The sequence below is a fragment of the Pinus tabuliformis genome, chromosome 8 (genome assembly GCF_031772625.1).
Source record: "Pinus tabuliformis cultivar Carrire ecotype Pingquan chromosome 8, CPIR1, whole genome shotgun sequence".
Classification (NCBI taxonomy): Eukaryota; Viridiplantae; Streptophyta; class Pinopsida; order Pinales; family Pinaceae; genus Pinus; species Pinus tabuliformis.
Genome location: NC_142294.1, coordinates 1,351,414,457 through 1,351,431,107, shown reverse-complemented (window position 1 = coordinate 1,351,431,107; position 16,651 = coordinate 1,351,414,457). Strand labels below are relative to the sequence as shown.

General features: G+C 42.4%; 1 protein-coding gene across 2 annotated transcripts in view; it reads right to left on the bottom strand.

Annotated features, from left to right (window-relative positions):
- Positions 1-16,651, bottom strand: part of PEL1 (Eukaryotic release factor 1 (eRF1) family protein) — a 377,005-nt gene that overhangs the window by 244,208 nt on the left and 116,146 nt on the right. For both annotated transcript variants that reach the window (XM_089373739.1, XM_089373740.1), the window contains exons 6-7: positions 14,940-14,985; positions 14,531-14,606 (exon numbers count right to left, since the gene is read on the bottom strand). In XM_089373739.1, the coding sequence (XP_089229865.1) occupies positions 14,531-14,606; positions 14,940-14,985 (122 nt within the window). The remainder of the gene's footprint in view (positions 1-14,530; positions 14,607-14,939; positions 14,986-16,651) is intronic.

Genomic DNA, 16,651 nt, shown 5'->3' with positions numbered 1-16,651 from the left:
TCAAAACTCACAAATATTCTCCTCTAACGCAATGGCAAACCCCTATGTATCTCCACAGCGTCGAATGGTAGAGAAAACAGCGAAAAAATGACCCTTTTCACCTTTGCGGGCTTTTTATCCGCGGCCTGGGAAGGGAGGCCGACTTTTTGGGTCGACTCCCAATTAAATCGGGAGTATAACGAAAAAATCGTGACTTTTTCCTTTGCCAAAAGGTCATGCGATTAAATCGTTTTGGTCAAAAAATCAGGTTTTTAGGATTAAATCACGACTTTTCCACACTGGTTTCTACCACACGTGTGAGCTTCGTTTAGCCTCCCAGAACTTCCTTAGACCTTTGCTTGGTTTTCTCTACCTTTTGGAGCTTGAGGATGGCTTCTTGTGACATTCGCTTGACCTTCTTGCCTTCTCTTCTTCAAGATCGAACTTGTAGAGGAAAAACCCTAGATTTGTTGCAAAAACCTTAGCCTTCCTTCGCACGTGAGAGGGAATTAGCCCAAAACCAAATCTTCTTCGTCCTCTTCCTCTTCTTCCTTCAATGAGTGAGAGATGAATGTGCTCCAAGCAGGTCGAGTTTCCTCCTTTATATAGGCTTCTCAAAGGTGGGCGTGGGTCCTCAAATTAGGCCGCCTTGCTAGCGGCCAGGCCGAGTTGATCTTGGAGGGTATTTTGACACTTTTAAGGACAAAAATAATTTTCTTTACAAGTTACAATGTGCCCGAAGGGGCCTTCAACCTATGGCAATGACTCTTTTGACTTCTTGACCTAGGACAAACCCTAGAAGCACTCAATGGGACCATCACCTGTAAAATAAAAGACCTTAAGCATGAAACCCATGCTCCAAAAATAATAAAAATAATTTTCTTTCATTTTACAGTTTACAAGAATCAAAAGTACATTTCATATTTATGAAGACCTATTAATTTTAGGTATGTCTATGCTGAGAGAAAATTTACTTCAATTTTCCATATTAGCTCAATATCAATTCCAGATTAGCAATCACATTTAACATCATAATAAATGCAGATAGAACATAAACATAAATCGCAGAAAAACAGGCCAAGACAAGAGGACACAAGATGTGGTGCCAGCTAGGGACAAACCCCAATGTGGGGAAACCCTTGATCAATTCTTCTTATGTTCTTCAATAGTTCAGCAGAGAGAGACAGATAGTACATATACATCAGAAGTCAACATTTTGACTTGACAAAATAAGAGCAGAGATCTTCTTTAATAAGATGACACATGAGGTAGCAGATCTGAACTTAGGTGATTCCATCACCATGCTATACCCATCACTGAGCTACACTTCAACATCATGTTGCACCTCATCATCATGTTGCATCCATCACTATGCATCCAATATGATGCAACCATCCTCAATGAACCCATGATTATAGCTCGGTCTATCTTGTATTGGAACATCATCATACAGCCCTCTAATAGTCTGAGATCTCAATACTATTACAACAGCTCCATACATAATGCTAATGATATGAGTCCTTAAATATCCATACGATATTGACTGTGATGTTATGGCCTATGGCCTAACACACAATCTTCAGGCAGCATATACATTTAGCATGTCCCTTCACACAATGACCCAATCAGACTTTAAGCAGAAGCCCTATTGGATACTTCTGCCCAGCATAACATACCCAAACAAATGGTCATGCTGTCATCTACAATAACGTGGCATAATCTCAGTGGCTAGGTGATTGTGTAACGCTGCCTGTGACCATCCACCTGTAGCTATGGATAGTCACCCTTAACTGCGGATGGGATCACCTCTAGATCTTCGGTTTAGGACAGCAGATAGGAACCACTTCTTAGGCCTCCTTTATTATGGTCTAGACAAAGACTAGAGCTCCCTTTAGTTGTGGATTAAGGTCGTATGGATTGCGTCCTAGTGCACATTTAAATGTTGTTGTTTGGAGCCTCCTTGAGCTGCTTATAGCACCCGCCTTAACTGCGGCCTAGATCCCTCCATGGACTATGTATACATCTCTTCCTTGACTGCGTCTAGGGCACCAGCTTGTGACACTTGATAAGACTGCGGTTAGGGCTTGTCAAAGGCCTCCCCTTGCTGCATCCAAACCCTTAATGAATGCGGCCTAGGACAACGTATTATTTTTGTGTATAAGTGTCCCTTCTTGCTGCGTATATACCCTCATGGACTGCGGCCTGGGGAAACTGTAAGTGCTGCAATTAGGACACTGTGTTTAGGGTTAGGGCAACAGCCATATCTCTGTGTTTAGGACTCTTCTTTACTACAGCTAGGGCAAGGATAGATCCTCCATGACAGCGATAGGATCTATCCTTCATGACTGCGTTATGGTCAAGTGTATGCTTTATTGACTGTGCCTTGATCTCAATTAGAACAGCAGTTAGAGCATCCCTCATTTAGGACAGTGTTTGGGCTTCTACTTAACTGTAAGTAGGGCTTCCTCATCTCAGCGTTTAGGGCTATTGCAACCAGCATATAAGTCCTTGATTTACTGCATTCTAGTCCCTTGTTTGACTGCGTCCTAGTCCCTTTCAGAATTGCAGTTAAGGGCATGGCAGATCTCTTCTTAAGACAGCGTATCCTTTTGGGGACTTCCCCTTCCACTAAAACCCAAAACAGTGGAGAGAAGAGATCACAAGAGGCGAGTCTAAAATGACTTGCAAGGCACCTCTATTTATACTAAAACTTGGAGGACAAGTGGGGGTAATTTGGTTGTTGGCCGACATTGACGAATTGTCCCATAACACAAATAAATTCATATCTCCGTGAATACATGTCGGAATCGGATGATCTTTAGATCAATCCTACACCTCTCAACGAGAGGAATCCAAGAAAAATATCAACTGCCATAAATAAGAAGACCCACATGGAGTTTGGCCCTAGTTGCCAATTTTAACACTCCCTCTCAACTAGGGAGAACTCCATCTGCTAATCCATCTGCCAGACCGTACTATCTCTGCCATCAGTGCCCTGCACTGCTTAGCTCTACTCTGCTCTGCTGAACTATGAAGAAGAAGAAGTGATCGAGAATGTATCATACCATCCTCTACTAACTCGAAGTCAATCCCATATAAAAGAGAGTGTCTCATACCACTCTTACTGACCCGAAGTCAGTTCCAATAAAGAGAGTGTGTCATACCACTCTTACTGATCCGAAATCAGTTCCAAATAAAGAGAGTGTATCATATCACTCTTACTGACTTGAAGTCAGTTCCAATTGATCCCAGATCAATATCATCCTAGCATAGGGAGTATGGTAGTAACACGATGTGTCCATCGGTACTACTATGGTCCCTATCCTCATTTCCCTACTCATTGGCCAAATGAGAGGTACTTCCCATGAGTCCCAGACTGCATGGGTAGGATGTCTCAGCAAGAGAAGGATGAACCACTCATCCTGCCTACATGTCGCCAGGGGTATCCCAGGGGAAGGCTGAACCACTCACCTTGTACACAACAAATCATTAGGGGAAGGTTGAACCATTCACCCTGTACACAACAAATCATTAGGAGAAGGCTAAACCACTCACCCTATGATTGTGTCTCAGCAGGAGAAGGATGAACCACTCATCCTGCCTACATAGCAAACCACTAGGGGAAGGTTGAACCACTCACCCTATGGTTGCTCATCACTCCAAGATGTACCCCCAAGCCCCCCGGAGCTCCCAGAGCTCAATGTCCATATCATACAGGACCCTTAGGAGAGAGTCTCTCCACGACTCCTAGTCGTTCTCGGAAAGTCAAGAATTTGACCTTTCCCAGGGGCTTCGACAGAATATCGGCGACCTGCACATCAGTCCCAATGCGATGGAGCCTTCTTGCTCCTCGATCTACCATATCCCAGATCTTGGAGTGATCATAGAACACGGGATTCCTCAACAATTGAATCCCCCTCTGGTTGTCACAGAAGATCACAATGATATCCAATACGTGTCCAAACAGTTCACTGAAGAGCTTCTACAACTAGATAGCTTCACACGAGGTCATACTCGCAGCTTATGTATCTGGCCTCATCGGTGCTCAAAACAACCGACTTCTGCTTCCTGCTCATCCAAGATATCGAAGCAGAACCCAAAGAGAACCAGCACCTAGAGGTGCTCTTGCGATCCTCCACACTGCCTGCCCAGTCAGCATTCGAATAATCATCCAGCCTTATATTTCTGACGGTGTATCTCAATCCATGAGAGATTGTGCCTCTAAGATATCTCAAAAGATTCTTGGCACCAATCCAGTGAGGCTCAACCATATATGAGCTCAGCATGCTAACTGCAAAGCACATATCCGGATGGGAGTTCACCAAGAACATCAATGCTAGTATGAGTTTATGAAACTCAGAGGCATTTCCCAAATCAAGTCTGGCATCATTATCGCATAACTTCTTTAAGTTAGGCTTCATCAAGGTAGACATGGACTTTCAATTCACCATTCCAAATCCAAAATCCAACTCCCTCTTACTTTTGCAAATGAGAGTGTCTGTACTTGCCAAAAGAGGTCGTCCACATAAGGTACCAGTATGAAAGGTCTATCATCCACAACCTTAAAGAAATGGTTTGGACAGCTTCACTCCTAGTGAATCTCAGCTTCATCAGATAGCTATCAATCCTCTCATACCAAACCCGGGGTGCTTGCTTCAAATCATAGAGAGCTTTGTTCCACTTGCATACATGAGATTCCCGATCGTGAATCTCAAACCTCTCGGGTTGATCCACATCTGTGGTCTTGCTATTACATGAGGGGAATGGTCCCCTTGTAAGTTTTTCTTCGGTACATCTCGGACAGGTACCTCCATGCTCTTCTTGAATTCAAGCATCCCTTTCACTATCTGACTCACATCGAGTAGGGCCTCATAATGAAGATGGGCGGACCTCCGGTGCCATAGAAGAGATGAGTCATACGACATGGTCCCCAATGGACTTCCTGCAACTTGATACAAATTGCCAACCCTGAACTCAAAAGCATCTTTAAAAATTCCTTATCCACACACGTACCTTTCCATTGATGAATGCCACCTTGAAACCTTTGACTTCCATTGCCGAAATGGACACCAAGTTCTTCTTGAGATCAGGTACATAAAGAACTTCTTGTAAATGAATCGTGCTACTCTCATTCAATTGAAGGGTAGCATTCCCTACACCCTTTCCGGGATAGGTGGCATCGTCTCCAAGAATAATCTCCACGATTGTCTCCTTCTCTATCAAATTAGAGAGAGCTTCCTTGTATCCGATGAAGTGCCTTGAAGCACCACTATCAATATACCACTTTTTCAAAGTGTCCAGAGGAGAGGTAGTGAAGAGGGTTGATCTCCTCTTGCTTATCTGAAACAACATTAGATTCTTCATACCTAGAGATCCTTGCTTTCTTGAAGAGACGACCATTTCCTTGATGACCTGCATTCCCTTTTCCTTTGCCATTGTACCTCTCATTCCTCCAATCATTGAAATGCCCCTGGAATGATTGTTATCATCATCAAGTGATGTGTCCCTTCTTCTCAGATCTGGACTTCCATTGAAGTGACCTGTAGGTAGGCCACCAGATGCTTCCACTACGCCACTTTGATAATCTTATTTGCTTCAACTTCACCCTTGGTGGAGTTGAAATGGGACACGGAACCCATTGAGTCGTTTGACCTTGTCCAACTATCTTCGGTGATTGCTCTTTCACTCTATCGTGGGCTTTGTCTTCACCTCAGCTCTAATACCATGTTAATTTTAGGTATGTTCTATGCTGAGAGAAAATTTACTTCAATTTTCCATATTAGCTCAACATCAATTCCAGATTAACAATCACATTTAGAATGATAGTAAAATGCAGATAGAACATAAACATAAATCGTAGAAAAACAAGCCAAGACAAGAGGACACAAGATGTGGCGCCAGCCAGGGACAAACCCCAATGTGGGGAAACCCTTGATCAATTCTTCTTATGTTCTTCAACAGTTCAGCAGAGAGAGAGAGAGAGAGATAGTACATATACATCAGAACTCAACATTTTGACTTGACAAAATAAGAGCAGAGATCTTCTTTAAGAAGATGACACATGAGGTAGCAAATCTGAACTCAGGTGATTCCATCACCATGTTGTACCCATCACTGAGCTACACTTCATCATCATGTTGCACCCATCATTGTGCTGCACCTCATCATCATGTTGCACCCATGTTGCATCCATCATTGTGCATCCAATATGCTCCAACCATCCTCAATGAACCCATGATTATAGCTTTGTCTATCTCGTATTGGAACATCATCATACAGCGCTCTAATAGTCTAAGATCTTAGTAGTATTACAACAGCTCCATACATAATGCTAATGATATGAGTCCTTAAACATCCATATGAAATTGACTGTGATGTTATGGCCTGTGGCCTAACACACAGTCTTCAAGCAGCATATACATTTAGCTTGTCCCTTCACACAGTGACCCAATCAGACTTTAAGCAACAACCCTATTGGATTCTTCTGCCCAGCATAACATACCCACACAAATGGCCATGCTTATAGCGATGTGGCATAATCTCAGTGGCTAGGTGACTATGTAACGCTGCCTATGGCCATCCTCCTATAGCTATTGTTGATTTGGGGTAGCATAGGATGTGTTCTAGCCACGAAATTTCGTGGAGAGGTTAGGGCACATGAGATCTCCAATACCCAGAAAGGGTTTGGGCAGATTCTAAACAGTTTGGGAGATATTAAAATAATTAATATTTTTAATGGAGTCCCTAAGTCTAAACTTAGGGAAATTAAAATATTAATGTGAATTAATATAAAACTGTGTTAGCATGGTCCTAAAGACATGGATCAAGCCAAATCTAATCTTAGCTGTCGAATAGGGACTTAATCTCGGTCATTGATTTGTCAACAAGAAAAGTATAAGAGGAGGCTTGAGGGTCACTTGGAGAAAACACCAAGAGATCAAGATTTCGACTTTCTAGCGCTGGGTTTGCTGACAAAGTTGAGAGAGTGATCAGGAGTTGCAGCTGAGGGGCAGTGAATACAGAAGCAAAGAGGCAAAGATAGTGTCGAGAGGATCAACGCAGCAGCCGGGGAAGCTGACGCAGAGGGCAGAAGCCGGAACTACTGGGAACAGCCAGAACACTGGGAACTGCCGGAAAAGCTAACGTAGAGGAGAAAAGTCAGAACTACCCGGAACTGCCAGAACAGCCGAGAAAGTTGACGAATAGGGCAGAAGCCGAAACTTCCGAGAACAGCCAAAACAGTCGAGAACTGCTAGAACTACCAGGAACTGTTGGAACAGCCGAGAAAGCTGATGCAGAGGGCAGAAGCCGAAATTATAGGGAACAGTCGGAACTGCCGGAACTGCCGGAAAGCTAATGCAGAGGGAAGAAGCCGGAACTGCCGAGATTTTTCTCTGTTGGACGAGCCGGATTTAGCACCCAGATTGTATTCTAAAACTGCTTAATAAATCAAACCCTCAGATAGTTGCACCGGTTTTCCTGCATTGGGTTTTTCTGGGGACATTAGTCCAAAAATAACGGTGTCATTTATGTGCTTGTTTCTGTTTCCTTCAGTTGATGATCTGTAATGTGTTGACCATGTACTTGTGTTTATTTTTAGTATTTACATGTTAAATAACTTGTTAATTAATCACAACAAGTAGGAAGGAATAAATCAGAATGTACATGGAGGGTTTCTGATTGTTAGACTTAGAAACTTCAACATGGTATCAAAGCATGGTTGTAGATCACAGGAGAACTAAGGACATCAGCAAAGCAAAGCAGCAGCAACAGAAAACAGCCATCCCGAGTGACAGAAGTTGTTCCTAGCAGCAAAGAAGCAAGGAAGGGGTGATGCAGTGCCTGCGTCATCAAGCTTGAGCCGGGAAGAGGATCAGCACAGTGGCAGAGAGGAGCAGACTCGACCTATGCAGTGCCCGGTCATCTTTCTCAGTCAGGAAAGATTAACGCCCGTGGGCAGGTAGTGTGAATTTTGCTAGTGTCGGGATTGCGCAGAGCCTAGAAGCTCTAACCTTCAGTTTGTTGGGGCTTAGGAGGTTGTGGGTAAGTTGCAAAGTGAAGCTGGTGGGGTACTGTAGTCAGAACAGTATCTAACAGGGCAAGACCAAGGCGAGGGAGTTGCTGCCGAGACGGATTTCTAGCCAAAGAATCCAGATTAGTGGTGCAGTTGATGGTTGGCAGAAGGATTTCCAGGAGGAAAATCTGGACTCAGAGGGAGTCCAGAAGAGAACTTCCAGACGAGAAGTGGAGAGACTCAGCAGGATTCGAACCGAGAACTTCCAGGCAGGAAGTAGAGAGACTCGGAGGAGTCAACAGAGAAGAGTAGAGAGATGGTCGTGAATGGGATGAGGGATCAGCATAGGCTGGACAGAGCGTCCAACTTTGTGGTTTGGAAGGCCAGGATCCTGTCCATTCTAGATAAACATTGTATCAAGGCCTTCACCTTGAGGGATGATGATTGTGCCATGAGTACTCATGTGCCACTTGAGAAGAAGTGGGGAGACATCAAGTTGTAGTCAGGCGGACTACAGGCGATGAGGGGTAGGATCCTCGAGGTACCCAACCTCTTGGATTATACCTTGCTACAGGAGCCCCGATGAGGAGTAGCAGTGCCGGCAGATGTCGGTAGAGACGGATGCAGATGGAGCGACAAAGGGAGCTACAGTGAAGGATTCCCAAGACAGCGCGAGGCTAGCAAGCTGCAACAGTGCGAGAGGCACGAGAGTGTTGCACCAGTGCAGGATGGCACAGAGAGGTGTGCAATGGTGCGAGATGCAGGGAGTTGTTGCAGCAAAGCAGAGGTCAGAGAGGGAGCGCTTGTCAGCGGTAGAGGGAGCTTCAGCATCAGGAGTACTCTAGCCTAACAGAGAGGTCAGACTTGGGAGATCAGTGACTTACTTCTCAGTAACTGAGTTGCAGTGTAGCAGTTAGCAGTGGTAGTGCTATGGGCAGCATGATGAGGGGAGATGCACTGTACAGTGTAGACGCAGCAGTGGCAGCAACAGGGCCATGGGCAGCAGCACGGATGCAAAGGGAGTTGTCATATAGATGCAACAATGGCAGTGGCAGAGCTATGGGCAGCAGTACAGGATGCAGAAGTGCAGAGGATGTTGGGCAGCATGCCTAGAATTAGCACAGGGACCGATGCCAAATGATCAGGGTAATACTCAGTGAGGAGTATTGCTAGAGCACAGTCCTCGCTAAGAGGGAGTGTTGATTTGGGGTAACATTGGATGTGCTCTAGCCACGAAATTTGGTGGAGAGGTTAAAGCACATGAGATCTCCAATACCCAGAAAGGGTTTGGGCAGATTCTAAACAGTTTGGAAGATATTAAAATAATTAATATTTTTAATGGAGTCCCTAAGTCTAAACTTAGGGAAATTTAAATATTAATGTGAATTAATATAAAACTATGTTAGAATGGTCCAAAAGACATGGATCAAGCCAAATTTAATCTTATCCGTCGATTAGGGACTTAATCTCGGCCGTTGATTTGTCAACGAGAAAAGTATAAGACGAGGCTTGAGGCTCACTTGGAGAACACACCAAGAGATCAAGATTTCGACTTTCTGGGGTTGGGTTTGCTGAGAAAGTTGAGAGAGTGATCAGAAGTTGCAGCTGAAAGGCAATGAATACAGAAGCAAAGAGGCAAAGATAGTGTCAGGAGGATCAGCACAGAAACCGGGAAAGCTGACGTAGAGGGCAAAAGCTGGAACTGCTGGGAACTGCAGGAACAGCCAGGGAAGTTGACACAGAGGATAGAAACCGGAACTACCAGGAACTGCCGGAACAGCCGAGAAAGTTGACACAAAGGGGAGAAGCCGGAACAACCAGGAACTGCTGGAACTGTCGGGAACAGCCGAAACTGTCGGGAACAGCCGGAACAGCCGGGAACGTTAACGCAGAGGACAGAAGCCGAAACTATCGGGAACAGCCGAAACTACCGGGAGCTGCCGAAACAACCGAGAAAGCTGACGCAGAGGGCAGAAGCCAGCACTGTCGGGAACAGCCGAAACTGTCGGGAACAGCCGGAATTACCGGGAACTGACGGAACAGTCAGGAAAGTCGATGCAGAGGGCAGAAGCCGAAACTGCCAAGATTTTTCTCTGTTGGGAGACCCGGATTTGGCACTCAGATTGTATTATGAAACTGCTTAATAAATCAAACCCTCGGATAGCTACACCGGTTTTCCCGCATTGGGTTTTTCCGGGGACATTAATCCAAAAATAACGGTGTCATTTGTGTGTTGATTTATGTTTCCTTCAGTTGATGATCTATAATGTGTTGAGCATGTACTTGTGTTTATTTTCAGTATTTACATGGTAAATAACTTGTTAATTAATCACAACAAGTAGGAAGAAATAAATCAGAAAGTACATGGGGGATTTCTAACTGTTAGACCTAGAAACTTCAATAGCTATGGACAGTCACCCTTACCTGCGGATGGGGTCACCTCTAGATCTTCGGTTTAGGACAACAGATAGGAACCACTTCTTAGGCCTCCTTTACTATGGTCAGGACAGAGACTAGAGCTCCCTTTAGCTACGGATTAAGGTCTTATGGACTGTGTCCTAGTGCACATTTAAATGTTGTTGTTTGGAGCCTCCTTGAGCTGCCTATAGCACCCTCCTTAACTGTGGCTTACATCCCTCCATGGACTGCGTATACATCTCTTCCTTGACTGTGTCTAGGGCACCAGCTTATGACACTTGATAAGACTGCGGTTAGGGCTTGTCAAGGACCTCCCCTTGCTGCATCCAAACCCTTAATGAATGCGGCCTAGGAAAGCGTAGTATTGTTGTGTATAAGTGTCCCTTCTTGCTGCGTATATACCCTCATGGATTGCGGCCTAGGGCAACCTTAAGTGTTGCAGCTAGGAGACTGCATTTAGGGTTAGGGCAGCAGCCAGATCTCTGTGTTTAGGACTCTTCCTTACTGTGGCTAGGGTAAGGATAGATCCTCCATGACAGCATTAAGGTGACAGCGTTAGGATCTCTCCATGACAACGATACGATCTATCCTTCATGATTGCGTTATGGTCAAGGGCATGCTTTATTGACTGTGCCTCGATCTCAATTAGAACAGCAGTTAAGGCATCCCTCATTTAGGACAACGTTTGGGCTTCTACTTAACTGTAAGTAGGGCTTCCTCATCTCAGCATTTAGGGCTATTGCAACCGGCATATAAGTCCTTGATTTACTGCATTCTAGTCCCTTGTTTGACTGCGTCCTAGTCCCTTTCAGAATTGCGGTTAAGGGCATGGCAGATCTCTTCTTAGGACAGCGTATCCTCTTGGGGACTTCCCCTTCCACTAAAACCCAAAACAGTGGAGAGAAGAGATCACAAGAGGTGAGTCTAAACCTAAGTTGCACGAAACGGGAAAACAGGTACGAGTTTCGGAAACAGGCACGGGTACGAAATGCAACCCCCCCAAATTTTGGAAATGAGGAAACGCGAATATATATATATATATATATATTAGAATTTAGGGCATTTAAGAAATCTTATGTGCAATCATAAAGCATACATGATACATTATAATTTATTACATTTAAAGTTTAAACATTATGATTAAATTTACATCACATTTACTCATGAATGATCACATAATGAAAATAACAATATCGGAATATCCAAAATCAACCTTTATTATATATCCAAATCTCAAAATCAGCCTTTATTATATATATGAGGCTTCAAGTACAATAAAGACTAAGGCTGCAGGAACTCTGCACTCCAAATATGCTACTGAAATCTCTCTCTTGCTACTGAAATCTCCTTTGCTCACTGTTGAAAAGACCCTAGTTGAAACCACTACTCTCTTCCTCTCTTCGCCTTTGCTAAAATCGTCAGTGTCCAAGAGAAATGACTTGCTCAATTGTGTGATGAGAGAATGAGGCAAGGGTCACTTTTATAACTTGAGAGAGGCATCTAGAAGCAACTAGAAGTCTCTTTAGTCGCCCAATAAAAAATTAGAAGATAAAATATTAAAAAAAATACAAGAAAAAGTCAAGCTGGAAGAGGAAACTCCGTCGTACGGCCCGGAAACTCATTTCCGATCGCACTATCCACGTTTCCTCCTCAAAAAACGGGCCAGTAAGGCCGAAACAAGTTTCCGGGCCGTATGGTACGAGTTTCCTCGTTTCGTTTCATTTCTGGCCGGAAACAGACCCTTCTCCAGCGTTTCCTACAACTTAGGTCTAAAATGACTTGCAAGGCACCTCTATTTAACTAAAACATGGAGGACAAGTGGGAGCAATTTGGGTGCTGGCCGACCTTGACGAATTGTCCCATAACACAAATAAATTCATATCTCCATGAATACATGTCGGAATCGGATGATCTTTAGATCAATCCTACACCTCTCGACGAGATGAATCCAAGAAAAATATCAGCTGCCATAAATAAGAAGACCCACATGGAGTTTGGCCCTAGTTGCCAATTTTAACAAGACTGAACCTAGTTACACATTTTTCAACTCTAGCATTATCATGTGCTATACAGCCTATAGGTAATTAATAACTAATACAAATATACAACCTACAGATTACTAATAATTAATCTAACTAAAAAACTAAATAGAATATTTGTTTTTTAGGGTTTCAAACAGGTGGCAAAAATCCTTAAAAAAATAAAAAAAACAAGCCAAAAACTCTAATGTTGTTTGCTTGCTATCTGGCATGTGAGGGATAGCTGGCATGGGATCCATTTACGTGGCAGATCCTACGTAGATATAGGTGTATCTGTAATGTGTATCTGTATCTGTATCTGTATCCGAAATGTGGATCCATGGATTAAGCATCAAGAAGTTCCACGGATCAGGTAACAAAGATCTCAGCTAAAGAACCCATCGATCAGGTAACACAGATCTCAGCTAGTGGAGGGATCAGTCCTGTCATAGATCAGTGAGGTAGTGCCCCCTTTCTCAAGCAACCGTCAGACCATCAAGATTTACAATGAGGTCAGCTAGACATGCAGGCTCCAACACCCAGAGTAGCGGGGTGATGTGTAGTAAACCTAAAGGAAAGGCAGCAATTGCCACAGGAAACACAATGCTATATATTTAGCAGTTCCATTGAGCAGAAGAACACTGTATTAGGAAGTCCATTCTTAGATTCCACCTTGCAAGCTAAGCAATTTGCACTTTTGAACGAATGTTACTCTGAGATCACATCAATCAGCATTATTAAAGATTCAATATGAAGTTCAATCTGGCCTTGGTATTATAGAAAGAGGAATATTTTGAGCTTCTACATGCAATCAGTTCTTGCCTTGGTATAATGCCTAAAGTAGTATTTGAAACTTCCACTTGGAGACAATTCTGGGAATATTATTATGTTGAAAGCAAACCTCAAGAGTGGATTAAGTCCTACTTTGCCTTGGAACAGAAAGCTGCATCATGGGCTTTTGTATCTCTTTGTTTTCCTTCTTGATATCTCTAACCATGATTTGGGCTAAAGTCATATGGTATCACTTTGAGAGATCTTGATAAAGTCTTGATCCAAGCTTCTTTACTGGGTAGCCATTATGTTCTGGTTATATCATGGATAATGGAGTGGAAAATAATAGTTCAAAGTCCTGATTTTTGTCTTTATCTCTGGACAATTAAGTAATGTACTCATTTTTTTAAAAATGAACTACTCTTTAAAGTTGAGACTTGAAAATAAGACATTCAAATAGAAAGACTTCCAAGAGAAGAAATAAACTTGAAGATAAGACAAATTCAAACCCAGAGACTTCCAAGAGAGGAAATAAATTACTTGACACAAACATCACCATTCTATGAAATCTATGCAAAAGCTTTTGAAAATATCTCCAATAGCAGAAACATTGAAAGCTGCAACGTTCAATTCAAGTACAACCGATTAATTATTTTGAGTGTAGGGAGCTTGCACCTGAAACATTTCTAACCAATAAAATGTATGTAATGTGTTGCTGTTCCTTCTTAGCATTTTGAAAATCACAAAATTGAGAAAAATCATTGGAACGCTTAAAGAACATTTCAGAGATGTTCAAAATGGTTCAGGAGAACACATGTTCAGAAATCATCTCAAGACTCTTGGTTCTTCTACTATGAAGATGAAAAATGGCAGCATAGCATTCTGTCATTAGACTAGGCATTCTAAAACAACCCAGATGACTTAGTTTTGTGTGCTTTGTAATGAACACTGAACTGGTACATTGAATTACACAGATGAAATAACTGTAATCGGCAATTAACTGGCGAGGGCCTCCATAAGACTAAATCAGCAATAATTGGGAGAAATCAACTAATTTTGGCACACCTGTTGTGTTAAACGAAGTAATCTGGATTATCTCAAAAATAATCATTTTGTTGACTGCAATGGGATTAATATAAAGCATAGTTATTTTCTATGTCCAATAAATCAATTGCCCTATATTATGCATGCTTACAAAGAATTTACTGAAATTATCAGGAACAAAATTTGACACAACCATTATGTAAAAGTAGCTCATATTCAATCAGCCACTAAATAAACCTAATTAGGAATTCAAGCTATTGAAAACTGTTTTAACTCTTATGTTTACCTTTTTCCAACAAGAAGAAGGTTTGCTAGACCTTCTTGCATTAAGATCACTGCTAGATCAGCGCTTGCTCCAGGATCTGATAATTTAACAGCAGGAGAGAAGAGGAAACTCTTCAATGATGGTTATTTAGCTTGAACAATATATGCATAAAAATTGCCTAAAGATTTGATTGAAAAACCATAAAGAAAAATATATGGTAATATAGAGTACATCAAAGAATAAGTGCATAGCTCCTGCAGATATTCATTCAATACACCACAATGTCAAGCATGAGTAACAATATTCCAATCAGTCTAGAGAACCAGAAAAATGCAGAACATCCAGAAGATTTTAATCAAGCATTCTGAAAGGTTTCCTATTGAAATTGTGAATCCTCTCTTACAAAGTGTACCAATGGGATAAAACATACCACAAGCCTGCTTAAGGGTGTCCAAAGCCATGGAATCCCAAACATCCTGAAATAATACACGCATGAAACGAGCATTTAATAAATTGTCATGCTAGATATCCATCAAATTTCAATGGAAACTTCATGTCATAAGAAAACAGGTTATTCTTCACTTTATTAAGATTTCAATGTATTGATGTAGCATTAAGTAAAATTTTACAAATGCAATAAAATAATTTGCATTAAATAAAGTCTAATAAAAAATCTCAAAATGCATCCATAGAATCTACATAGTATCTGAATTCTTGTTAAATTATGGTATGTTCTATGCTTAGAGCAGTTTACTTCAATTCTTCTTATTACCCACTGATTAGCAATCACATAAAGTGCAGATAGAACATTAAACGATCAACAGAAAACAAGCCAAAACAAGAAACACAAGATGTGGTGGCTAGCCAGGGACAAACCCCAATGCAGGGAAACCTTTTGATCAAATCTTCTTTTATCTTCAATAGTTCAGCAGAGAGAAATAGTACAAAATCAGAATTCTGTAATTTTATATCAGCAGCAGCAAACCCTAAATCAGCAAAGTCAAACTTAGTCAAACGAGATGAAATTGACCTCCAATATGCTTGGTCAATTTCCCAATCATCTAGTCCTCGAACAGCTTGAAGAAGCAGCCCATAAACAGCCCCAAAAACACAGTCAACCTGCTGCCCCAAACTAGGGCAGTCAACGCTGGTCAAACCAGAGGTCAGATTGCCTCGGTTTGCATGCCAAAATCTGCGGCCTGCCTAGGAGAGGCAGCCACACCAAAACCGCACTCTTCTAAGGTCAACGCTTGGTCAACGCTAGTCAAAGAGACCTTCTGCAGCCTCGGTCAAACTCAGTCAACGCAGTCAACTATTTCTGCGTCCTTTTTCCTGCGTCCTCTTACTTCCCATGTGAGAGAATTCCTCCTCGTGTGTACCCAATATGCAAGGAGAGAGAGAAGAATGTGTGAGATGAGATGAGTTGAAAATGAATCAACCTCACTGGTATTTCTATGGTTTGTTGGGCATGTGTGCCACACATTTAGCTGCTAGCCGACCTTGACAATTTGTCAAGTAAATACAAATAAATTCATCTCTCCATAAATAATTGTCGGAATCGGATGATCTTTAGATCAATCCTACACCTCTCAACAAGAGAAACCTAGGAAAAATATCAGTTGTCATTAATAGGATGACCCACATGGAGTTTGGCCCTAATTGCCAATTTTAACACTCCCTCTCAACTAGGGAGAACTCCATCTGCTAATCCGTCTCACCATCGGTATTGTCCCTGTCATCAAATGCACTGCCTTGCACTGCTTGGCTCCGCTCTGCTCTACTAAACTCTGAAGAAGAAGAAATGATCGAGGATGTATCATACCATCCTCCACTGACCCGAAGTTAGTCTCAGAGTGTGTCATACCACTCTCACTGATCCCAGATCAGTGTCATTGATCCCAGATCAATGGAGGTCATCCTAGCATAGGGAGTATGCTAGATACAACGATGCGTCCATCGATAGTACTACTAATTTTCGCTAACCCCATTTCCCTACTCATTGATCATATGAGAGCTACTTCCCATGAGTCCTAGACTGCATGGGTAGGATGCCTCGACAGGAGAACTAATCATCCTATCCACATGAGAACGAATCATCCTGTCCAATAGTCGTCATAGGAGAATTAATCATCTTGTCCACAG